General features: G+C 39.3%; 1 protein-coding gene across 4 annotated transcripts in view; it reads right to left on the bottom strand.

Annotated features, from left to right (window-relative positions):
* The window catches only part of DIP2B (disco interacting protein 2 homolog B), a 226,174-nt gene that overhangs the window by 51,863 nt on the left and 147,127 nt on the right, over positions 1-27,184 (bottom strand). Inside the window, exons 5-12 of one of the 4 annotated variants that reach the window (XM_042946513.1) lie at positions 16,975-17,187; positions 13,940-14,095; positions 13,346-13,468; positions 9,844-10,041; positions 7,165-7,256; positions 5,370-5,480; positions 3,442-3,565; positions 2,715-2,824 (exon numbers count right to left, since the gene is read on the bottom strand). In XM_042946513.1, coding sequence (XP_042802447.1) covers positions 2,715-2,824; positions 3,442-3,565; positions 5,370-5,480; positions 7,165-7,256; positions 9,844-10,041; positions 13,346-13,468; positions 13,940-14,095; positions 16,975-17,187 — 1,127 coding nt within the window. The remainder of the gene's footprint in view (positions 1-2,714; positions 2,825-3,441; positions 3,566-5,369; positions 5,481-7,164; positions 7,257-9,843; positions 10,042-13,345; positions 13,469-13,939; positions 14,096-16,974; positions 17,188-27,184) is intronic. The other 3 variants (XM_042946516.1, XM_042946514.1, XM_042946517.1) reach the window with 3 other exon arrangements.

Genomic DNA, 27,184 nt, shown 5'->3' with positions numbered 1-27,184 from the left:
GTGGGTAAGGTGTGGTTCCTGTCTGTCAGAAGCTCCTAGGTTGGGAGGGGAACACCTAGAGATGGCCTACTCACTCCTATAAATCAATCAACTCTCATTTTGCTTTTTCCTCAATGTTCCATCCAAGTCGCTTTTTACCAAGATCAGCAACTTCTGATTGTTAAATCAAAAGGACACAAGACATACTTTATTTTATCCGACCTTTCTGTAACATGTAACACCTCCTTCCTTGACACTGTCTTCTTCCTTAGCTTTTGTGATATTCCTCTCTCCTATTCATAATCTCTCCATCTCTCTCCCCCTTCCATTCTTCTGCCCATCCCTTAAATGTTGGCATTTCCTGAAAGTTCTGTTCTTCTTTCTCTTTTTACTTTCTTCCATCGGGATACCACATGCGCTTGATGGCTTCCAGTTCTCAACCTCTGACCCAGCCCTCCTTCCAGACATTTAGACTCGTAGAGTCAATTGTTCTCCTTGAATGACCCATAGTCCTATAAAACCCCATGTATCCACCACTGTATTCTTCATCCCCACCCCATGCCCATGAACTCTTCTTGCTGTATTTTCTATCTTGGTAAAGGGTGCCACCATCTACCCGTTGCTCAAGTCAGAAACCTGAGAGTCTTTCTTGCCTCCTCCCTCTCTAGAGTCTGTCCCTAAATCCTGTCTCTTTTCCTTCCTTCCTTCCTATCTCTCAATTCCACCCACTCTTCTCTATCCCTATCACCATGAGCTTGGGCGTACCTGGATAACTGTAAAATGTGGACTCTCTGTTTACCTTATTAATCTAATCAAACCGGATACATCTTTAAATAACATATTTATTCTTATCAAACTCTTCTGACAACCCTTTAATAGCTCCCTATGACTCATAGCGTACTTTAAACTCACTAGCAATGTCCTGTGGGTCATAAGAGGGTCCTAAGTGAAAACTGCAAGTTAATTCAGAATAGCCAAAGTCTAGATGTGGAGGGTAGTCGTTCTATGTGAAGCCAGAGAGTTAAGCAGGGGCCACACAATGAAGCACCCTTCATTTTTTAGGACAAACTGATAAAGAAGTCTGAAAAGGAGTGGTCAGTGAGGCAGGAGAACTGAGGGAGCAGTCAGGGAAGCCAGTGAGCAGTGTTAAGGAGGATGGAGTGATGAACTATGTCCTCAATGAGACATGATGTGGACTGAGGGATGATGGCTACATTTGGTATTTTAATCGCCTGTTTACTTGTCTGTCATCTAAACATACTCCAATCTCTTCCATCTTTCAAAGCAATCCTCCTCGTCTCCAACATTAACACATCACGCCTCAAAGCTACTGCCCACTCTCTTCCCTTTTATAGCCAGTTATCACCACGGGGCTCAAGGCTGAGTGGATTTTTTTCCCTCAAACTTTTTAAATTTATTGATTGGTTTATCATTTAAAACTTAGCAAACACTTGGTAAGCACTTACTAAGATGTCTCAAGCGGGATGTGGAGTCATCAAGGGCATAGCTTTTAGAGGGAAACAAATGTGAGTATAAGTCCTAGCTCTGTCATTTTTGAGTCATGTGGCCTTCGGTTGGTTACTTGAGTTCATTTAAGTCTTAGTCTCCTTATCTCAAAAGCAGGTTTTCTTTTTTAGTTAGTTAATATACAGTGCAATATTGGTTTCAGGAGTAGAATTCAGTGATTCATCACGTACATACAACGCCCAGTGCTCATATCACAACAAGTGCTGTTTTTAATACCCATCACCCATCTAGTCCATCCCCTCCCCACCTCCTTCTGTCAACACTGTTTGTTCTCTAAGAGTCTCTTGTGGTTTGTTTCCCTCTCTTCTCTTCCCCCCTTCCCATATGTTCATCTGTTTTGTTTCTTAAATTCCACATATGCGTGAAATCATATGGTATTTGTCTTTCTCTGACTGGCTTATTTTGCTTAGCACAATACATTCTAGCTCCATCCACGTCATTGTAAATGGCAAGATTTCATTCTTTTTCATGGCTGAGTAAGGTTTATAGCAGCATTATCAACAACAGCCAAACTATGGAGAGAGCCCAAATGTTCATCAACTGATACATGGATAAAGATGTAGTGTGTGTGTATACACACACACACACACAATGGAATATTATTCCCCCATAAAGCAGGTTTAATGTCAGCCCTGACCTCACAGGGTTCGTGTGAGGGCTGACTGAGATAATGCATTGGAAGCAGCTCTTAGCCTGGTGCCTGGTATGCAGAAGGACTTAATCCCTCAAACTGAATGCTAGCAACCACTCCAGATGCTACACTGACCTTCAATACCAAACCCTCTAACCATTTGTTTTTTCTTGCTCTTTATCTTTCATCTGTTAAATTTGTTCTTTTAAAGTACAGGTATTTTCCTTCCTCGGGTCTCCATTCTTTTGCTTTCCACTCCCCTACCTCACCAAAAGCAGCAGAGAAACATCTCTGTCAGTATACATTTCTTAAACCTTTGCACATCTCTAAGTCTTGTGTAACTTTCTTATATGAGAAGGATCACTTTTTTTTTTTTTTTGCTTTCTCTTGAATGTGTATTTATGTTAAAAATAATTAGAACAGAAGGCCCACCACAAGCATTTTATAAGCCAAAAGATGGAACTCTAACAAACCAGGAGGCTTTTCTAACATTAAAGCTGCAAAAGGTTAGTTTTGACTTTTATAAGATAGCAACTGAAGCCACAGGAAGCCACAATGTATTAGTCTCAGGACTTACCTCAATGTATGCTGGTTCTGTACCGGCAGGTGAGATGTGGGGCTGCCAGTCTTTAGGTGGCTTTGAAAGGTACTTGGAATCTGTTACGACCCATTTGAGCCGGGGCCAACCTAAATCAAACCCAAAATGAAAATTGAATTGCCTAAGCCATAAGGGAAGGAGTTCACATTGAACTGGTCGTTTTAAATATCAAGAGACCAAATCAAGGTCATCTTATAATCAGTAACATACTATATTTATTAGTTTTCAGTGATAGATCACCAGACAATTATACCTTCTTTCAAAAGTACAATCGTTCCACATGCTAATTTCCGGCCTTGACATTACCTCAACAATTGGGAGGTCCATTTGGCAATGGAAGTCCACTGAGGTTAGTGGTCTATCCTCTGTCTCTACATGTAGCATTTAGCTTTAGTGAACAGAGTGGTAGCTTTTTCCAACCATCAGCATAAAGGTTAAGGGTGTGGGCTGTGGAATCAGACAGATTTGGGTTCAAATCGCTGCTCTGCCATTTATTAGCTGTGACTTTGGGCAAGTTACTTAACCTCTCTGTGTCTCAGTTTCCTCACCTGTAAAACGGGGATAATAATGGTACCTACTTCATAAGAATGTGAAAATTAAATAAGAAAATATATGTTAAGTAGTTAGCTATTATTAAATTAAGACACTGATCAAACCACTAAGCTTTAACTGTTAACTGATAATTCAAAGTATAAATATTACTAACCTTTAAACTGTACAATTTCTCCATTCTGGGTTTTTGGCAGCCCCTTTAGACAAACTTCACTGGTCAGAGCTAAGGCGATACCACAGCTTCCTAGCAAGAAGCCAATCTGCTGACCTCCGGCATCCTGTGGAGAGAAGGTAATGAGCACAACAGGGGAGTGAGCATGAGCACACCCATGCCCCAAACCTAGCACTTAGCAATGCTCTGGCACTTGTGTGATAACATTCATGGAACCCCACTGCTACCTGGCAGTTGTCAACATCCAATGACAATATGTTCTTCCAAATAATTTCTACAGTACAATGATTTCCTGAGTACAAATCAAGTATTTTATTAATCTGACATTGCTGAGGATGAATTCTACCAGTCAATGTGACCATTTTACTCAAAAGTTAGCAATGCTTCTCTTTTAAATTAATTTTAGGGGCGCCTGGGTGGCTCAGTGGGTTAAGCGTCCGACTTCAGCTCAGATCATGATCTCACAGTTCATGGGTTCGAACCCTGCGTCAGGCTCTCTGCTGACAGCTCAGAGCCTGAAGCCTGCTTCAGATTCTGTGTCTTCCTCTCTCTCTGCCCCTCCCTGGCTCGCATACTGTCTCTGTCTCTGTCTCTCTTTCTCAAAAACAAACATTAAAAAAAAATTTTTTTTTACAGTTAATTTCAGGCCAGTGAAATAGATGTGAACATGGTTAAGCTGTGTTGACCTAGCCACATCCCCAAATTCAAAAGCAAAGCAACCCAGGTCAGAATAAAATAATGTAAATGGACACCAAAGGTCTACATTTACAATGAAAGTGAATGGATGGTTATACCCAAATCCATATACTCTTTATTATTATATTTTAAAGGAGGTAATATTTAAGCCTTATGGCTGGGGTGCCTGGGTGGCTCAGTCAGTTAAGTGTCCAACTTCAGCTCAAGTCATGATCTCACAGTTCGTGAGTTCGAGCCCAGCATCAGGCTCTGTGCTGACAGTTCAGAGCCTGGAGCCTGCTTCGGATTCTGTGTCTCCCTCTCTCTCTGCCCCTCCCCTAGTTGTGTGCGCTCTCTCTCTCTCTCTCTCTCTCTCTCTCAAAAACTGAACATTAAAAAAAAAGATTTAAGACTTATGGCAAGAGCAGAGAAAACAACAAAAGATATAAAGTATTTCCATTAAAATACTTAAAAGTATCATTATGAAACCACACAAACACAGCCAACTCAATAATTTAAGAACAACCTTACGATTTCCTGACTGATCTAAAGATACTATATCCCATCAACCAAAGTTTCAGGGATGTTATCAATTTGTTTTTCATTCCTTTCAGAAAAAAAAAAAAATATATGTATTTGTAAATCCACAGTATCTACCATATTTGTCTTTATCATGATCTCTCAATAATAAACTATATGAGAAATTTAGGGTCAAACAGCTCACAGAGAAATCATTCGGTTAAACTTGAAAACTTGTTACATATGCTGCATGGGCTGATGTGACATTAAAGTAAAATCTTATCTCCCAGAGTAGTAACATGCCATCATCACTGTGTCATCCTTCAACCTAAGGAAAACCCTGGGCTGTATGATACAGTTAAAGGAAAACCCTTTATACAAAGTTCCCACCTTGTAAATGTGGATTATCTATAGTCTCTGAAGCAATAGGGGTCTTCTTTATAAACAGTAATTACTGAAAAGTCAGGTATACCCCCATGATTCTCAAGTGATATATATACTATATAAAGTCTATCTTAGTTGAAAATGTATTATTTTCATGAAACTTATAAATAATAATAATTATTTTTCTACAACTCTCATGTTTTTAGAAAGTGAAGCTGAATACTTAAGAAGGTTAGGCTGTTTCTAATGTCATGATGGAATCAATTGATCCAAGAACCCGATGCCCACCATGTCACATCAGGCTACATTCCTCTTAAATTCAGCAATGTTACCTTTCTGGTAAGAGGTACCTCTATAGGCACTGGAATCACTTCTGCCAGGAGACATCCATAAAAAGCCACCATAAACATGACTGGATCATTGTTGGGGTAAACCAGGGCTACCTAAAATGCATAATGACATTCAATAACAGGAACAAAAACAAATACCTTCAATATCATTCTCTAAGATAAACATATATATATGTATATCATGAACACAAACTATTTAATAGCCTAAAGGAAATTAAGTTATTGAGAAAGATGCACAAATCTAAAAAGATCTCTAGCATACCCAGGATTACACTAGACACATTTTAGAAACTGTAATGCAATTCATCATCATGATAAGAAAAAATTGTCACTGAATTCTACTGGTGATTGAGCAATTAACAACTCACCTTAAGTAGTAAGTTAATTACTTGTGAAACCTAAGGCAATTTACTTTAGTGCAGGACTAAATAAAATAAATGTAATGGATCTCTCTAGATAGGCCAGCATATTAGAGAATAAGCCTTACAACTCTCAGAGAACTCACAAGTGTTGACTGACTTGATTGCCACTGTAGGGCCAGCTCAAGGTTTCTTATTCTTTAATGAGTTCACTGCTCACTTAACTTTAATCCCTACTCAGTTAACTAACAACGCAAGTACTCTAGCATGAAGGCACTGGTAAGAGGTGTAAGTAACACCGGCACAAACCACTATGGATAAAAAGTTAATTCTTCTACAAAAGATAAACAGTGAAGCTTGTGTAATGCGTTCAAAATTGTGATCTCACCTGTAATGTCTGACAGGGATAACTGACCCTTCCCAATTTACTCAAGGAATGCAAAACCCCAGAAGTCATGATCATTGTGAAGCTTGTTACTTGGCTTAGATGTTCATAGATTGACATGTGAAACTTAATTGTGCCACTAGACTGCTGTTTCCCCTTCTTTAACTTTCAAATTCTCTTAACTCACTCCCAAGTTAAGTTCAATTCTCAAGTTGTTAATCCTTCCTAGAGTTCTGAAAAATACGAATTCCAGAAAAGATTTAAGACAACCCATTTCTTTCCTGTACACAAGTAGAGGACACAAAATTACCTTCCTAGGGTTCAGTGAGGACCAGGAAACCCTCATGTATCACAGTTATAAGTAGAGTCACCCTTTAGGTGTCCTCTGCCACAATGCAAAGGTATTTTTAAAAGGCTAGTTCAGGAAGTTCTGGATCATGCGTCTACTCAAAACAGCCCTGCTGTGAGTTGGTGCTTTGTTCTACAAACACCAAATAAAAAATCATGTTTGATGGTAAGAAGTAATCATATACAGGTCATTGATAGGAAAAAAATCTTCAAAAAGTAAAAATATTTTTTTGTTTAATGTCACCTCCAATTAAAGAAGAAATTAAATGATATCATTTTGTTTCTTCTTAGAATATGGGTCTCCCTCCCTTTCTACATAAAACCACAGAAAATTTTTTGAAAAACTTTATGGGGCAATTTTTAATAAAAAAAGTCAGACTAAACTTTATTGCTATTTTTGTTGTCTGATTATTGAGCTATTTATTTCCAGAAAGAGGCTCCTCTCTCTTTTATTAGCACAAGAGTTAACTGATTTAGCAGCTACAGAAAGGGACATGTGAATTTCCTTCATCTACAAATACAAAAATTATCACCTGGTATTCAGCTAACTTTGGTTGGAACCAAACCATTTTCATTTTCTAAGAATAAAAGTTATATAAACTGTGCTGTTGTACGTTAAAAATTCAGAATGTGCGTATTAGAAAACAATAAAACATCACCTCCCTAAAACCAAAAAACCAATTACCCTGTCTCCAGGTTTTAATACAGGTTCATTTTTGGTCCCCAGTTTATTAAGCAGTGTGTAGGCCAACTTTAAACTTCTGCTCCACAACTTTCCTGGAAAAAGAAAAGAATCATATAGAAAAAAACAGGCCTACCTCAGCGAGGAGGCATTCAGTTCATCAGCAGGTTTAATAAGACAATGGCCACTTCCAAATGACTCATTAGACAAGCATCACCCCCCAAGACAAAGTCCCTCCCCCACAAAAAAATGCTTTATATTCACTGGAGTTTACAAAAGCCAGCCCTGTTTCCAAACAAAAGAAAACATCACCAGATGCTCATTCTGGTTTAGATAATATTTCAAATTCTCTTGTGAAGTAATCCGAGTATCTTTAGAAGTAATGTGATGTGGGCTGATCCAACATTTATCTTTTTAATTAAAAAACATTTTTTTAACATTTATTTATTTTTGAGAGAAACACAGAGAGAGAGGGAGACACAGAATCTGAAGCAGGCTCTGAGCTGTCAGCACAGAGCCTGACATGGGGCTTGAACTCACAGACCACGAGATCATGACCTGAGCTGAAGTCACACTTAACCTACTGAGCCACACAGGCACCCTTAGGCTGGTCACATTTAAAGGAGGGCAACAATTTTCATCACAGGGATGAAAATCAGAAGACTACTTCTGTTCTGAGCTTTTTCTGAAGAATCACTTACATATGTGGTATTAGATATTTGAGGTTAACCACAAAGCAAAAGTATGACTCAAATGATTAAGCATTCCATACCAACGTATTTCAGTGAAAACAGACAAAATGGAAACTAACTAGATGAAACATGTAGATACATTCACAGATGTTAAATAAACATGTAAAGATTTGGCCAGCTAACTGCTTTAAGGTTTAATATACAGCTTCTGAAATGAGTGCTAAAAATAATTTTTGGGAGGGAAAAAAGCCTATTCTTCCTCTCTTCCTGCTCCCTCTCTCCAAACACCCTTAGAAATTCTTATCATAGATTATGTAGAAAGTGAAGGACAAGTCATGCCATTTCGAGTAGACAGGTTAGTTTTACATATAACTCATTCAGAGGGGCAGCTAAAATTTAAACTCATGTCAACCTGTCCAATTGTTTAAATAAAAACTGTTTTTCCCTAAAATTATTCTGTATGTAGGTCTATGGACAATGTGCTTCACTTCTGAAGGGAAAAAGGAGTATGTATGAATAAACTAGTACAAACTCTCAGAGCCCAGGTCGAATCCATTCTTCTTTTTTACTTTTTTCCAGGAATAGAATTTAATGATTCATCACTTACATATAACACACCCAGTGCTCATCCCAACAAGTGCCCTCCTTAATGCCCATCACCCATTTAGCCCATCCCCCACCTAATACCAGGCCAGCAACCCTCAGTCTGTATTTAAGAGTCTCTTACGGTTTGTCTCCTTTTTTTTTTTTAATCTTATTTTTGCTTCCCTTTCCCCTATGTTCATCTGTTTTGTTTCTTAAGTTCTACATGAGTGAAATCACACAATTATTTGTCTTTCTCTGACTTATTTCGCTTAGCATAATACACTCTAGTTGAATCCATTTGTTTTGTTAGTTAAAAACTGAAAAATAAAGTTATTTTAAGTGAATTCAAGTTACTTTTAAAAGTTATTAAAAAAAAATTTTGTTAATGTTTATTTATTTTTGAGAGAGACAGAGACAGAATGTGAGTGGGTTAGGGGCAGAGAGAGAGGGAGACACAGAAGGAGAAGCAGGCTCCAGGCTCTGAGCTGTCAGCACAGAGCCCAACGTGGGGCTCGAATTCACAAGCTGTGAGATCATGGCCTGAGCCGAAGTTGGACACTGAACTGACGGAGCCACCCAGGCGCCCCCCACTTTTAAAAGTTACTTAAAAAAGAAAAATAAAGGGTTCCTACGGTGGCTTAGTCAGCTAAGAGTCCAGCTTTTGTTGACTTTTGGCTCAGGTCATGATCCCAGAGTCGTGGGATCAAGCCCAAGTTGGGCTCTATGCTGATTGTGGAGCCTGCTTAAGGTTCTCTCTCTCCCTCTGCCCTTCTCCCTGACTCAACTTCTCTCTCTCTTTCTCTAAAAGAACAAACAAACAAAAAGGATGGGGCACCTGGTTGGTTCAGTCAGTTAAGCGTCCCACTCTTGATTCTGGCTCAGGTCATGATCTCGTGCTTTGTGTGTTGAGCCTGCTTGGGATTCTCTCTCTCTCTCCGTCTCTCTCTGCCCCTCCCCGGCTTATGCTTGCATGTGCTCTCTCTCCCTCCCTCTCTTAAAATAAATAAATAAATAAATAAATAAATACATACATACATACATACATACATACATAAATGAATGATGTAATTTTCAATTTTTAGACAAAACTGTCATATTTTTAACATATTTCCAGCCCAAATGTCTTTTCCAAATCGTCTTCTAATATTTAACTCAGCCGTGGATCCACAAAGCCTCTTTCTTCTTTCTGCTCTTTTAAATATTAGCTGCTTTGCAAATATCATTTAGCAAATGAAAATATTTGACAGTAGCTCTACTTAGAACTTAGGATCCTGTTAAAATAACTTACAAGATCTCTTGAAACACAATGACCAGCAACTGCTAAATATCAAGATCTATCACTACCTGTGATAATCTGAAGAACTATTAGGAGAAAAGGAAGGAGCTGCGAATCTTGCAAACTCACCATACGTAAGAGTGTAAACTGGTTTCCCCGTCACGTCCAGTGCGGTCAGACACGGGCATTTTGCTTGAGTGGTGCCCCAGCGCTGTAGGGCCGACTCGAGAGCAGGAGGCCAGTTACAGATGACTCCTAATGGCTCCCCCTTCACAGGGGTCATCTGCCGACCCTCAGGCTTGGGCTGGTTGGGGTCTGGCTGAGGTACTGTACCAAAAAACCCCAATGGGTTATAAAAATATTATCTGAAATACATACAGATACCAACTAACACAACTCAGGTCTCTAATCGCAAATATATTTCCCTTTTCTCTTCATCTTTATTTGGTTTAAACTCACTCTGAGAAAAGAAAGGACATCGTTAGAAATAGTAATCCACCAAGTGGGCCTTAATTCATCTTCCACATAATCGTGAAATCAATATTTAATATAGTTTATGTAATAAACAAATCCTGACCCTAACAAAGAAAATCACTGAACATACAGAAAAGCACAAAGCATACATTCCTTTTTAGTAATTTTGTAATTTTTACTCAACTTGTTTTAAAATCCTTACAGTTTGTGTCTCAAGTTAGAGAGCCAGGTTCCACTTCACCGGGTTACATTTAATGAAAAAGTATTAAACTGTGAGTCGGAAACCCAAATTTACATTTACGTTTTACTAGTAAAACATAATTTCCTTATCTGTAAAATGGGGATAGTAACACTTCTACCACAAGGTCAGTATTAAACTCAAACAGAAAATGAGCACAAATGACAATGTTCCATGTCTCCATGCCTTCCATATCTCATCTGGTCAATCCCTTTGCTCCTGGTATACCTGGACTCATCCTTCTCAGGATGCGGCTCAAACGGCACATTTTCTGGGAAGCCGTCCCCAGTCATTCCTTCCTTAGCTCCCACCCATGTGGTTGTCAACCCTTATTAAAGCACCAAGGGTCTTTAAGGGCTTCTTTTACTGTGTAAGTTTTTCTCTCCGAGACTGACAACTTCTTGAAGGAAGGCATGGATTTAGTCCTTTTATTGCCTACAGTACCTCATACATAATGGTACTTCTTAATCAATGTTAATTAAATTGAACTGGATTAGAGGCACCCAGGTGACTCAGTTGGTTAAGCATTCGACTTCAGCTCAAGTCTTGATCTCATGGTTCGTGAGCTTGATCCCCATTCTGGGCTCTGTACTGACAGTGTGGAGCCTGCATGGGATTCTCTCTCTGTCTCTCTGTCTCTCTCTTCCCCCTGCTCACTTGCACTCTCTCTCTCAAAAATAAATGAACTATAAATAAATAAATAAAACTGGATTGGGGGAACAAACGTGCTAGACTATTAACATGGTCATTCCACAGACTGGAGGTGAATATTTCATATTTTTTCATATGAATAAAACAAAAGTCCTCTTACTTTTTCTACAACAAATTAATATTATTTCAATAATAAAAAGCAAAAACATTCTACTTTCATAGCAGAAAAGATAACTGATACATGGAACAAAGTCAAGTATTTACTGAGTGCCAATTATATGCACAGATGTAATAAACACTGAGTGTTCACCATTCTTGGAACAAACATTTATTGTTTCTCTTAATTTTTAAAATTTTATTTATTTTTGAGAGAGAGCACACGAGCCAGGGAGGACAGACAGAAAAGAAGACACGGAATCTGAAGCAGGCTCCAGGCTCTGAACTGCCAGCACAGAACCCGATGCAGGGTTCTGCATCGGGATCTCATGAACAGTGAGATCATGACCTGAGCTGAAGTCGGACACTCAGCCAACCGAGCCACCCAGGCGCCCCTAACATTTACTGTTTCTAATCAGTGCTAGGGGCAAGCAGCAGAGTCCCTCATTAGGTATCTGAAGTGCGAGAGGGACCCTTGCACATACCCAGAGCTAAGGCGACTAAACAAGAGCAGTGCATGACAGAGACTTTATAGGGAGGGCAGAAGAAGACCACATCACCCAGGCTAGAGGATGGAGTCCTCCATGGGAGCCGAATCTTAAAGGAAGGGTAGGAATTAGCCAGGTGAGTGGGAGATGACAGAAGAGGCATAGAATGGAGAAGAACAGAATAAGCACCACGTATTAGAAGAGCAAATGAAGTATGAAATTTATTTTATAGCTCAACTTAACAACAGATTTGGGAAACTTACTGAAAATGTCTTGACTTTTTTTCTACTGACATAGAACTAATGAAATAGTTTCACTTCCCAATTTACTGCCCTAGGTAAATTATGTTTCAACTGCCCTTCTAGTTCATATATCCCCAGACTCTAAACCACCAAGATTAAGTAAAAAGATAAACACGGGTGATTCTAAATAGTTTGGTTTTATGGACAGACTGTATATATGGCAGGCATAGTCTTCCGGTCATAAGAGTGTGTACATTATGGCCATCCACCAGGCCTCAACGCAGACCCTGGCGGACACTCTTTCAGACTTCTGAAGACGTATGGATATTTTCCTTTTCCAAAGATAATCATGATTTGAATAAGCAATTGCTGTCTATTTATAATTAGTGGAAAGCTGTTAGTGCTATTCTGTCAATGAAAACTGTTCAAGTGTGATTCTTACTAAACCCTGACCTTCATTTGCCTGGTCAATACACAGTTCCAGAAATACTGAAGAGGCTATTATTGGTGTTAGCACCTTGAATGTCAGTGTATGTAGGAAGATGTCCATAGTTCAAAGAGTTTGGTGACTCCTACAGAACAGAAAGTCATCTTAACCTCATATGCCAGGTTGCTTGTTGCTTCCAGCTGAATAAAGTGGACTAAGACCAGATCTAGTCTATTAATGTGCCTAGTGTAAGCATCATTAACATGTCCAAAGTGATCGAAGCCTACCATTAGTCTCAGGATATAAAAATGAACTACAAAAGCTACCAGGCTCAGTTCTTTGGACAAAACCTATTGTCATTCAACTTCAAGAATCATCAAATGCCAGCCACCTTCATTTCATCTATGCTGCTTCTCATTTGACTCCCAATTCTTCCTATTAAATCCTAAACATCATATGATTTCAGCCATAAATATTTGTCAAATTACTAAATAAATCACTGACTACTGCCACTTCCACTTTCTGCCCTTCTCCCAAATGCTGTATTAGTGGATACATGCTTATTGGCTAAACTATTTTCAGGGGCGTGCATTTTAGTACCAGAATATTCTAGGTGCAAACAGTATGAAGGAATGGCTATATTTTCATAAATCTTTGAACTTTTCACCATCTACCACACTGTCCTGTATGAAGCAGACATGTGTGTTGGCTGGTTGATTTAACAAAAAGATTATATCAAAAAGGACCAGGTAAACATTTGAGGTCAAATTTGACATGTGTATTCTAGGATAATGCAACACGTAAATACCTAGGGAAAGAAGAGCAGAGAACTCTGAATTCTTTCACAAAAATGCTGCCTTGTTCATCCTTAAATCCTACCATACCTTAAACACCATGTAGTAATTGCTTAAGATATATCTGTTGAAGGAATGTATGTTTTTGGTATTATTACTACTACCTTCCACAATTTCTTCAGAGTCATCCACAAAAAATTCCTTTAAGGGAGGCCTTTTGGGTCGTTTGAGAGTGTTGAGAAGCTGCTGGATTTTTGTGGATACTCTGCTACTGACAGGAACACCTGTAAGGAGGGGAAAACAGTAAGTGAAAATCCACTGATTTTAGGGCTATCTCAGCTTCTCAACTCTTTATGGAATTTTTATTTCTAATGATGTTTGGCCTTTGCCCAGAGTCTTATTCTATTTCAACGGGGCCAAAGAAATACAAATATGTACACGACAAGTTTTATGGCAACACGTAACAAATACGGCACCATCATTAACACCCTGCTTCCAGATTTCATCTAGCCCTCCTTTTTTCCATACTGTTTCTTGTTCAGAGCGATCCTCTGACCATGCAGACTGTCCGAACAAGTAACAGGGCTGCCACAGTGCAGGCTGTTGAAAAGAGGGCCCTCCAGAGGACCTGTGCTGGACGGCCAGCTGCAGTGGAGTTCTGCAGCTGCTCTACCGCTCAGGTGCTGCTGTTCAGGATGTGCATTTTTCCAATTTAACTAATATTCCCTATATAGCTCCCTAAAAGAACGCCCTACCATCAGCTGTATCCATAAGGCTGGACCTGTTGGATCCTTTGTGCATGCCTTTGACTATCCCCGAAGGGGGCAGATCAATATTTGCTGGGCGCATTGAGGAAGATGATGATGAAGAAGAGGTAGTTGTAGTGACATCAGGGGGAGCAGAGAGATTCTCTGAGGGAGGAGAAAACAAAATTCAGAATTATATGACATTGGCAATAAAAACAAGAATCTTCAAATCTTTCTGTGGTTGTTTCTTAACAAGGAAAAAACTACAAAAATGGGCTATCAATTCTTGTAAAATAACCTTTGAAATCAAATTCTACTCGTAAGATATAATGAGAGAGTAAGAGTGTAAGCCAGGGCAGATCAAAATTATTTTTTCCTTTTTTCAAAATTATTATTTTCAAGAACTCGAACAGCCTTATTAAGAGCCAATCACATATCCAGTATTCCTCCAAAATGTTCTTTTCTCCACAGAAAGTCTGGTAGAAATTCAGTGTTAATAATCATAATAAAAACTGCGAGTGACTTCAAAATGAAAGCAAAGTGACTGTGGTCATAGTGCTACTGATATTCTAGCCTCGAGCATCTCTTCATGTTTATGTTGGTTTATGTTGGTTTGTCCATAATGTTTCCTCTTCCACCGGAAATGGGGAAGAGTGTCTGGGGAGTGGGTCAGATCCCTCAAGTTCCCAAATGAAGAAAACCAGATAAGGCCTACTTCCAATTTTTATAAAATAACCCACAGGAAACTGATCTACTTGACAGACAAGGTTCTTCCCTTGCTCTAAGCATGATTGTGTAATGTTCTTTTGTTCTGCTTCAGGTAGGGATTCTTAATATCAAGGAACTAAAATGACCTAAGTTGGAACAGAGCCATTCAATAGGGATGTGTTACCTAAGAAAACTTAGAAAAACATCTGGGGAAGAAAAGGAAAATTAGAGGAAGTAAAATATATGAGTTACAACAATAACAACAAGCTACTCAAAACCATAAAAAAGGCAAAAAGCGTAAGATAAACAATTTCTAAAATCAATTTGGGAGTAAGGTCTCTATGCCCCCAAAGTCTGATGTTACTAAGTTCAATTGTTGTTTTTCCCCCCCTAGTTCAATGGTTTTTAAAGTTTTATATATACTAGCACAAGTGGACTACAGCATACCTTTCTGTAGAATAATGTAGTAATAAAGCATTAAAAATATTCATCTTTATTTGACACCAGCAATTCCACTTATAGGGATATGTCTTAAGGAAATAATCAGACAAGTGCACCAAATTCTGTGTTCAAGGATGTTCATTCCAGCAGTTTTTATAATGGCCAAAAATTGGATACTTCCCAATGTCCAAACCAGGGGAATGGCTAAATAAACCAGGACATAGCCATATAACAGCATACTTTGAAACCATAAAAATAATAGTATAATTCTGTATTAATGACATAAAAGATTTACTAATTTGTGATACACTGCTAAGAAAAGCAGGTTATGAACACTATGTTTAGTACAATTTCATTTTTTAAAAAGCAAGACCCAAACCCTACATATTCATATGCAAATAAAGTCTAGGAAGATACACATTAGAGTGTTATCTGTGGGAAGTGGGTTTACAGATATATCTATATATAGATATATATAGATATATATATATATATATTTTATCTGTATCTTCAAATTTTTCTATTAGGAACATGAATTGCTTCTGTTAGAGCAAACATCCAAAAGGCAATAATGTTAGTTAGATAAAATGGTTTTTGTGAATACCTTAACAAAAAACTTTTCATAGAGTAGTGAAGCAATAGAAAAATATAAGGTCAGATGAAATCATCTAGTTAACAAAAACCTAGACAGAGTTAACTGGGTATTAGGACAGTATTTTTAATAAGTGAAGTTGCTTTCTTTTAGACAAATGTGGAAATAAAACCTGACCCGACCATGGCTCTGTTGCTTACCCTCCCGAACAGAAAAGATGGTGAGTATGCTCCTCTGTAGCTGCTTTAAGAGGTTCAGTGAATTACAGGGCAGAGCCAAGCTGCAAGACAAGCCACTGGCTGTTGGCACTTGGCTTTTTAATGTGGGCAATCATACCCTCAAGGTAGCTATGTTCTTTACTAATTTACAGGCTTGAATTGCAAATTTTCTAAATTTTTCTTTTCAGAAATCAATTACTAGATTAAAGATCTATATATGTGTATATATATATATGTGCGTGTGTGTGTGTGTGTGTGTGTCACACACACACACACACACGCACATATATATAGTGTCTATATATATATATAGTGATATAGAAAGACCACTGATATGAAAATTAAGACACCACAGACGCATGATGTTCAAATACATAACTCAGCACAGTATGTACCAACCAATTTAGCAAAAGCAGAGATCTGAGCTATATCTTTACCTGCAGATGTCACAAACCCTTAAAGCGCGCGTGCGTGCGCACACACACACACACACACACACACACAGACATAAAGCAGAGCCAAGCGAAAGCTACCCTCCATACAGGAGCACTGGTAGCAGGCAGCAGCTCACAGGGTACCAACACGGTCAGCCTGCACACTCCAGTTGTAGCAATAACACAGCAGCAAGGACCATAAATCCAGTCTTTATGCTAAAGACAAGGAGCTTCACTGATATTAGTGCAGAATTTGCTCAGGTTTCATGTTTTTCTGTTTGAGAAAACACAGGTAACAATCCTAGGAAAATCTAAGATGTTACATATTTTAACACCTTTTAATATGTGGAATATTCTCCAACAGGGATAAACCCACACTAAGACTGGTGTTATATCTTGCGGCTTGAGTATTGCTTATGGAAATAGCTATGGCTTCAGGTGGGCAATACTATGCACCAATAATGCAGATGATACCTATCACTCCAAATGTACTGCTGGTGTTTCCTTCTTTGCCCCATTAACTGTTATGTTCTTTCTAATTTTATTTCTTAGGCCACTCTGAAAAAACTAATACAAATCAGAAACTATTTCCTGGATGCTGGGAGCCAAATGGAACATGACTTGGGCTGCTCGGGTAGATCCAGCTCCTACCTATTCGGGTATTGGCAAATACATCAGCTAGAGACCCACTGGTTCCTTTGACCTCTCCATGGGACAGCGTAGAAGATGCGGATGAAGAAGTGGACGATCCCTGAATTGAACGGTTGATCCAGGACTCAGCATTCTGTAAGCTCTGTTGCAAGGCAGCAGAGAGCGCAGCTTGGCGTCTCAGAGAGCCCTCATCCTCAGAGGCCGAAGACGTGTCTGTGTGGAATTAGAAAAAAAGAAGTTCTCGATCCTGCCTAGAACAGAGACCTTTCAGTTCTTACTCATTGATCAACACATTCAATTTTGATACCAGCAAAATATTCACATTCTCAAGGCAGATTAGTGTGTAAAGGCTCTCAAGAATCTCAGAGAAAGGTCTACAGACCAAAGCCTGAAAACACAAAACAGCCTAAATCTATAGGTAATTTTAAGTTCTTAAAAAATCCCTTTTGGAACATTTAAACTTCATGCTTTTCTGTTCTGAACTGAATCAGGATCTGAATTTTTCTGGCTTATCTATTTATATTCAAGTAATACTGAAGTGCTTATATGGCTCCCTCGACCTCTTAATTAGAGAACCGTGTGATAGGCTGCTATACTGATTTTGACAAGTACTTACTAATTAGTGTCTACTCAACAGGCAATGATCCTAATAGGGTGATATAAAAATTTACTTTTGTTAATAACAGCTTCAGTGTCAAACAGTGGGCTGGGTGCTGGGGGAACTAGAGATGGAATTAGAAACAGTGCTCGGCCTGGAGGCATTCACGGTTTTAGCGGCAAGTGGTCACTCAGCACAGGTAAGCCTCCCAAACGTGACAGGGGACGGCCCCGATCTGTATTGCTTTCCTTAACTCTCCAAGAACTGTGAGAAACTTACTGATACAAATTTACTGTATTTGGCCTGGCTCTGACTTCAGGGAAATAAGGCCTAAATTAGAAAAGCATGTTGAGAAAATAAAAAAGGAAAAGTTCAACCAAATATAGGACAGCCAATGGAAGCAGAAGTCAAGAATTTATTTCAAGGCTCTCAGCTTCAGAGGCATAGAAGTTAAGGGGGCATTTGGTCTGATCTGAGACAAACCCTTCTACGTGATTTTGGAGGTTATAATTAATGGCCTATGGATTGGATATCATTTAATTTTTTAAAAAATAAAACATTCTGTGGTTAGTCCTGCTGAGCACTCTCAGGTGAAACTGTAAGTCTGCGTTCGACTTTGGTTCAATGAGCCAAAGAGATAACCAACTAACAGGGCTAGAATGCTGCTCGACAATGGAAATTTGAACCACAAAAGACTAAATTAATCTAGAAGTCAGATTCTGCATGTCCAAAGCAAGCAAGGAAGTAAGAGTTAAAATAATGACCACATTCTTGCTTCCTGCTCCGAACCATTTCCAACTTATCATCTCATATTGAAGGAAGTATGAGGCCCACGACTGATTATTTTCACAATGTACTACATAACTACAGTATGTGCTGGGAACTATGCCAGGTTCTGGGGATTCTGAGATGTATAAGTTCTTGGGAGAGAGTGCCCTCAAACGGCTTACAGTCCAGTACAGGAGACACAATCCTACAGACTATCTCACAAGACTTCAAGAGACGCTGAGAAACGGGGTAAGAAAGGGTTTCACAAGACGGGCACCAATCCCGGGGGAGGAATTCAAGTATTCCTATGTAAATGGAGCAAAGACTTTGAGGAGTAAGGGGCAAAATATGAGGCTGGAGAGGGAAACAGTGACCAGACCCCAAAGGGATAAACTGATGAGGTTCTTTAAAGGAGAAAGAGATCTAGAATACAAAAGGAGAGTGACTTAAGGAAAATACAGAGAAAGAAAAGTAACACCATCTGTAACCTTTTATTTAAGGAACGAGGTTTGCATAATTCTCAAAAAATATTCCAACATTTCAAATGTACCTTGGGAGGCAGAGATTTCTGTCTTTGTAAACATGATAAAGAAAAGATCAATGGGTGGGCGGTGTGGAACAGGTGTATCTGACCCTAAGAACAAAGTATTTTCAGGGTAATACATCTCAGGACCCTAACAAACTCCACTGGATTTGCAGGCTGTCTTTATTGCATCATTTATTTTAAACTGCATTAAGTCTAAAATCAGAATAACCCAATTTTCAAAAGATAGCAAAACCAGTATTTTCATGATTAGGTTTACGGCAAATTGGCTTCATTGTGTTTCTATACTGGATCAATTATGTCACTAGGTGCATTGTTTCAATTCAATGACCTCGTTTGGCTGCCAGTCCTCCTCCGTGTTTAGTGACTACAACTGTGGGCGGCTCAGTGTAGTGGAAAAAACATGGCTTGGTGTCTGTTTTCCATTTGAACTCTGGGGTCCACCCCTCGTAAGCTATGTGACTTGGGGAATAACATTATCCACCTGAGAAGGTTTGCTTGTTTATCCATTCGACAAATACTACTAAGCACTACACTAGTTGGTAAGAATAAAATGGTGAACAAGGAAGACATGTCCCTACTCCAATAGGACTTAGTGTCTTACAGTGCAGACACCCAAGGAAGTGAGACCTAAACCTAGGCCAGAAGGGTAAGTAGCTATCGGCTCTAAAGCGTATGGAGGTGGGGGGAGCAAAGAGCCAGGCAGAGGGAACAGCATGTGAGGAAGTGGGGAGGGCACAGAAAACAAGGCACATCCGAGGACCTGAAAGAAACGGGACTGGCTGCAGCACAGGACGCAACAGCAGTTACTTCCAATTCTGATGGAAGATGAGGCTGGACAAGTAGACAGCACTGGGCTCTTAAGGGTCTCTGTGCTAAATGCACAGGAGACCATAAAATGAGACATTGTCCAGAATACACCCCCAGCAGTGGCAGTGCATAGCAGTTGGCCAATAAATATTGGTTCCCCTTCTCTTCCTTGAATCATCCATTCTAGGTTAGCTCACAGGCACAAAACTGGCTGTGCAAAGCTTTCAGCAGATCGTGTATCTTAATGCACAAACATAAGCACTGCTCCAAGACGGTATCTTAAAAAACAAAACAAAACAAAAAAACAAGCTCCCTGAAATATTGATATGTTTATTTGGTAGCTTTTTTGGTTTGTTTTGTTAAGTAACTGTCACCCAAGAAATTGCTGTGGATTAGTAGAAATTTTGGCAAGATTAAATTAATGATAATAGAAATATTTTCTCACTGATTCTGCTCCAGTTGAACATGAACTTACAACTCTTATCCATCATAACTAAGGTCCCTTGCTTAAACTCTTGTATAAGATGAATACAATAGGTCCTCTAAAACAGAAAATAATTTTGAAAACACGCTTTGCTCTTCAGTTTTTAGTTAGTATGGTTTTAACACAGCACCATTTTACACTGATAGGCAGAAGCCTATAAAATCCATTTCTAACCAATTACAAAACATATATAACAATTAGCTTGTTGATTTTAAGGGGAGAAAGGTCCCAAATTTGCTGTCTTTGAGCACTGTAGCACTTTTTGTCATTAGCCATGTGTGGAAATGACATCCCTCTTTTTGGTAGAAAATACAGCTTTTATATCTAAAAATGTTTATTTTAAAAGTTTAAACACCTACCAATTCCACCTACTAGTGGAATAATCTATTCATTCCACTCCTACATATCTACCCAAGAGAAATGAAAGCATATATCTATACAAGGACTTGTTGGTGAATGTTCATAGCAGCTTTATTTTAATAGGAAAAAACTGGAAACTACCTAAATGTCCATCAAGAACTGAAAGGAGAAACAAAAGGTATATCTATAGGACAGAATACTACTCAGCAATAAAAAGGAATGAGCCTCTGCTATACAAAACAACATGGTTGAATCTCAAAATAATTATGTGGAGTGAAATATGACAGACCTCTTCCCTCAAAAAAAAGTACAACAAAGTATGATTCTATTTATACAAAACTGTAGAAAATCCAAACTAATGTCTAATGACAGAAAACAGATCATGGAGATGGAGAGAAGTAGGATTACAAAGGGATTATGAGGAAATTTGGGGGGGCATGATGGATACCGCTCATTTTCTTAATTGTGGTAATGGCTTCACGGTTTTGATACGAAAACTTAGCAAACTACACATTTTAAGTATGTTTATTGTATGTCAATTGTAATTTAATAAAGCTGTCAAAAGAACTCATTGAAAAAGATTCACGGGGGTGAAAATGGTGGCTTGGTGAGAGGATGGTAACATCTCAGTCAGTCTACACAATCTGAGGGGTACTGTGCAAACTGGACAAGTTCTTAGAAAGACAGTGACTGCCATCGGGCTCTGACAGCTGATACCAAAATTAGGCCCAGACATCAGCTTAGAACAGTAGCTAAGTCAAGACTCACCAAAAGAAAGATCTTATCCTAATAACTACTACAAAATATACCACATAAGCCAGGCCAAGAAATAGGAGCTTCAAAGAACAAATAAAGGAAACAACCACTAGGACGGTTAGTGCATGATATTCTAGAGATCATGGAAAGAATTTTTGTGTATTTTGGGTAAGTAGAGTGGAAAGACATCAGGCAGGAAAATATCATGTTCTCTTGCATTGTTGGGTCAGAGGAATTAAGGACTTCCAGAACCTTCAAGAAAGGCAAGTGGAGTTTATGCAGACAAGAAAAGAAAAATCTTTAGAGATCCAAGAGGAAGAAGCAACCTAGGAGTAAAAGCATATATGGAAGAGAAGATTAGAAGGTTAGTTCTGGAAGCAGGCCAATCTTGAACCAACCTTGGGCTGCAAATTCTGGGCAGCTTGATATAGCACTATACCCAACCAGGGTGTCTGATTCACCAGACAAGGGTTAGGGAGAGTTTCAGAACTATCTAAGAGATATTTTGGCATCCCACAGTAATGTGTCTGGGTGCACAGAAGCTTGGCTGGGATCAAAAATAACTATGTAAAACCTGACTGGCAGGTTCATGAGTTGCCTGACCATTAATGTCCAAACTGGAATCCCTCTGAGAGAAGGGGCACTCACTGTTAATAATTACTCTAGGGTCACTCTACCTATAAGGATCTCCAAACACTGTTTTTCTAGGTATTTTTCCATGTCTATGAAAAAACAGTTCACAAAATGAATTAATATTACAAATACTGTTGACCCTTGGGGTGCCTGAGCGGGCTCAGTTGGTTAAGCATCCAACTCTTGATTTCAGCTCAGGTTATGATCGCACTGTTGGTTGGGCTCTATGCTTACAGTATGAAGCCTGCTTGGGATTCTCTCCCTCTTACTCTCTCTGCCCCTCCCCAGCTCATACGCAAATATGGGTGCACGCACAAGCGCTCTCTCTCTCTCTCTCCTAGTAAATAAATAAAAGTTTTTTAAAAACTACCGTTGATTCTTGAACACCACAGGGGTTAGAGGTACTGGCCCCATGCATGGCTGAAAGCCCGTGTATAACTTTTGACTCCCCCCAAACTTAACTTACTGATAATCTAATATAAGCAACAAACACATATTTTGTATTTTACAAATATCTGTATTCTATTTTTTTAATGTGTATTTATTTTTGAGAGACAGAGCATGAGTGGGGGAGGGGCAAAGACAGAGGGAGACACAGAATCCAAAGCAGGATCCAGGCTCCAAGCTGTTAGCACAGAGCCAGACGCAGGGCTTGAACTCACGAGCTGTGAGATCATGACCTGAGCTGAAGTCAGATGCTTAACTGACTGGGCCACCCGGGTGCCCCTATTATATCTGTATTCTTACAATAAAGTAATCTAGAGAAAAGAAAATATTAAGAAAATCATAAAGAAGAGCAAACATATTTACAATACTACATTGTAAAAATTCCACATATAAGCAGACCCACGCAGTTCAAATTGTATTGCCCATGGGTCAACTGTGTTTAGGTAAAAAAAAGAGATTTTTAAAAACTTATTGCCTATTTGAAAAGTCCGATCAAACATGCAGCAACTGCTAGAGCTCCAGATTTACCGCAAAATATTTACTTGACGCTATGGTAGAAGGAGAGGCGATATACCAAGTGGTTTAGAGAATGGGCTTTTAAAGTCAGACTCGTCTGAATTCCGACCTTAGCTCTGCGACTGAGAGCTCTTGGGCAAATCAGTTCTTAAGGGTCTTAATTCTGCTGTTTGCTGTTGTTGTTCTTTTTCTATTCTCTCTCATGGTGAGTGTTTTCTATTTTTGGACTGTTTACTCACAAAATTCAGTGGATCTTTATCTCTGGAATCCTAAATCCCTGGGTTGACGTTGTATCCTTCCAGAAACTATTTGTGTCTCAAGGTTATCATCAGTCCAAAGACCATTTTTTTAATGTTAGTTCTTACCAGGCAGTATAGTGAAATTCAAACCTAGAACCCACTTGACCCCAAATTCTTAGGGAAGGTCCCAGCTTCTGTTATCCCAAGGCCAGGCACAACTCAAGCTTTCTTAACAACATTTTCTTTCGCTGGCATGTTAATTTTTTCTAGTTCATTTTTCTGCTGAAGCTGTAAGTCCCTCCAGGGATCTCAATTCCAACAACCAACTTATTATTATTATTATTATTATTATTTTTTTTTTTTTTTTTTTTTTTAAGTAAGCTCTAGGCCCAACGTAGGGCTCAAGCTCACAACCCCAAGATCAAGAGTCACACGCTCTACCAACTGAGCCAGCTTACATAGGTCCAAGGTTTTATCTTTTTTATCCTTATGGTAATTAGAATTTATTTAAGCCCCTTCTTTCCTGCCTCCCCGCTCCCCAGGACAGATAAAGCGAGCACCATCTCAGCATTCTGATGTTCAGTGACTGTTTTCTCTGTCTCTCTCTCTCTCCTGTATGTATTTAAAAGGAAACTGGTTCTAGTCTATCTAGAATTTCTAATGGGAAGTTTTCTTGTCTCTGTTCTAGGAGAGAATTTTCAGATTATCTAACTGACTACACAGCTAACAAAGCTTATGCAAATTATTGAGCTTCTCTAAACCTGTTTTCTCATTTGTAAAATGGGACAGAGGGCAATGGAGAAAAAAAATATGTGCTAAGCACTTAGCTCTTTAACTAGTACACAAGGCTACTCAATAAACGGTAACTATGAAATCAGTTTTACTGGCAAGCTGTAAATTTTACCATTAGCTGTTGAAATAAATTCAGTCTATCAAAGTGGGTTTTTACTGTGCTTTGGCTTAAAGAATATTGAATATTTACTGGTCTCCCAAGTAACTGCAGACCACTGCTCATAACCCACACCAATAATGAAAGTATGCTATTAACATGATCCAAGTCTATTAATTAGAGCACATTTATAGGGGTCTGATTTGCCAACTCTATTTTGCACTTCTGAATGAAATTAGAATGTTTGGGGAAAATTCCCCAAGTTGGCAATTCACATAGGTATTCTCTTTTAATTTAAATTAACTGACTAAAACATGTTTTGGGCTATAAGCTCTCAGAAGGCAACAGCTATTTAATTTGCTTGCAATAATATCCCTGCATTTCTGTAGACGACAGTGATGCCCACGAACAGACCTGGGATATTGTTATACTTTTTAAGTTGTAAATTCCTCCTTATCTGACCCTAGGAATTACTACTGCGGTCACTGCCAAGCAGGGCCCTGTGTGGGACAGGAACATAAATTCATTCTACCCAAGCCAGCTGAAATAGCTTTCTGTGCTCTGGGGTCATCATGTGGTCTATTTAGTCATCCGAGTACCCTCCGAATGAAGCACAGGGTAAGTCCACAAGGACGCAGAAAAAATTTAGAGGGGAAAACAATATATGCTGCAGTTTCGCATTTTGTTTATCGGTATGAATGAGAAACAGAATTACACAAAGAATCCCTACAAAGAAAGAGCTGAGGTAATGGCCTCATGACATTAGTAAATGATTTCAGCACATAAAGGGAACTGGATGGCAGTAATTCAAGCAGTCTAAGAGACTGAAAAGGCCACAGGCACTAAAGAACCGTAATTTGCTACCAACTCCGAGAATTTAAATTTTCCAATCCATAAGATAAAAACCAGCGTACATATCAATAAACAAATTTTAGGTTGAGTGACACTTTATTATTTCCAAATGATATGTGAACAAAAGCCAATTATTTCCCATGGCCACTATTTATACCATATTTTCCATCCTATGTAATACTATGAATAAAGCCAAGATTTATGACATATTTTACTTCTTAAATCCTTTTTATTAAATCCTTCCAAAAATAGCTCTAAAATTTCATCAGTTTAGTAATGCCAACAGTTATGTGTTGGGTGTGCCCCAAAGAGCCTCACTGGCTACTGCGCTTTCGCAGGTATCCCAGGAACTGGGTTCACACGGGACTGCACGTGCACAGTGACGGCCCTGACTGCAAACTTGCTTTGTGACGTGCATCCTGACCACTCAGACAGTGCACAAAGGGCAACGTGACTAAATTACTATAAAATCTGAGGTTAATTTTTCCCTGCAAGGTTAGTACAACTTTTCTAGAAAGAGTGCCATGGCAAGGTCATTTGTATAGCTGCCCAGAACTGATTTTTTTAAAACTGCCTATAACCAGCAATAATTAAGGTCCTCCTCTTCCTCCCCAACCCTCAGGGCAGCCTCAGCATTCTTCTAGACTTCAGTGTTTCAGGGGCTCTCAGTGCAAGATAAAGGGAGACAGTGACACAGGATTAAACTGCAGTAGGAAGAGGACACAGCCAAGGATCTAACCAGTGGTTCTCAGGAGCTTGGAGAGAATGGAATCTGAATCCCCTAACTGGGGAACAGCAAATTCCATTCCCTAAAATGAAAAGTGCTGATGGATGCCTTATGATACAGCTCTTGCACATTTCCTCACGCTAGACACAGGCGTGTGCGCAGCTGCAGAATGAGAGCATCAGGATCTAGCTCCGTGTGGGGGCCATGTGAGAAATCACTCTGTAGGGTGCTCTCAATGTTTCTTCATGATGAGAGAGAATTCCTCTTCTATATGACAACATGCACGTCCCTAGTAGTACATTAAGGTTTCTCATATGCTATTCAGAGATCCCTAGCTCTGGAGATAAACAGATAGGAGACCTTTTCGTTACTCTGATCTGATGAATAAAGGTCTTAGGAGAGAGGATTGTACCTTTATAATCATGAAATTATGAAGACACATAAGGTGATCAGGAACATTATGCCACCTCTGTAAGGCTGCAGTACAACATTAGTGTTCAGAAACAGGCCTGTAGTGAATTCCCAAGGACTATGGTCTCATTCAGTAGTGAATAGCCACGATTTTGTTGCTGGAGTTGGTAATGTCCCCTCGGGCAGTGACTTTTGTAAGGGGATAAAAAAGGTTTCCATTCCTTCCGAGCATTCTCAAGATCCTTTGCTGCACTCTCACATTTAACCCAAGGCCATGAGAGCAGACTATTTACTGTAGAGCTGTATTTCTTTATTACAGCTATGGAGAGGCCTGTTTCTAAGAAGTACGAGTCACGTGCTCCCTACCCTTTGCCATTTATTACAACTGAGCCCTCAGCCGCGCTGCGGCAGCATCTGCCCACGAGGAACTGCTCCGGGTCTGAGAGGCCCCTTTGTCTATCAGGACCCAACTGGTGCTATACTACTGTGGAAGGGAAACCAGCCAAGATTTTGAATGAATAGGCTGGAAGTACGCACCATTACAGACACAAAATGTCTTTCACTGTGAAGGTCTGCTAGAGGTATCCTGTGTTACGTTTTGAGAAACACTTGAAGCCACAGAGCTATTTCTCTCTCAAACATATTGACACCACAGATGTAAGGAAGAGAAGCACACACAGTTAATGAGCCCACAGCACACCCAAATGCTCTGAGAAGTTAGCCAAAACCTAGCAGAAAACTATTAATATGAACCCAGACCAGGGACTAGGATCAGTGGAAACAGCTCAACTTGACAGCTGTGAATCAAAGTCAATCACAATGATGTAACCTTCTCCCCAAAGATATGGTAAGTCCTCTAGACCCAAACTACAGGGAAAAATCTCCCCCCAAAGATTTCATTACTAGTAACAGGACAGGAGACACACAGACACTATATTGAGGCTCCGGGACAGATTTATTATGTTTAGTCTCAGCGGCCTACAGGGAGATCTTGTCTGGGATTTCATCTAAAAAATCTTAAGGCTTTTCGAAACTTTGGGAAAGATTCTGAATAAACAAGACAACTTAAAGTTGTTCCGGTTGCTCCTCAAATAGCAAATTATATAACTCTTCGGGTAGAGAGTCCAAGTCTGGGGAATGAGAAAGGGATGAAGACACTTAGTTCTCTCTGGTCTT

Source organism: Panthera leo, chromosome B4 (assembly GCF_018350215.1).
Source record: "Panthera leo isolate Ple1 chromosome B4, P.leo_Ple1_pat1.1, whole genome shotgun sequence".
Lineage (NCBI taxonomy): Eukaryota > Metazoa > Chordata > Mammalia > Carnivora > Felidae > Panthera > Panthera leo.
Note: the sequence above shows the minus strand (reverse complement) of the source record. Positions and strands in the feature narration are given on the sequence as shown.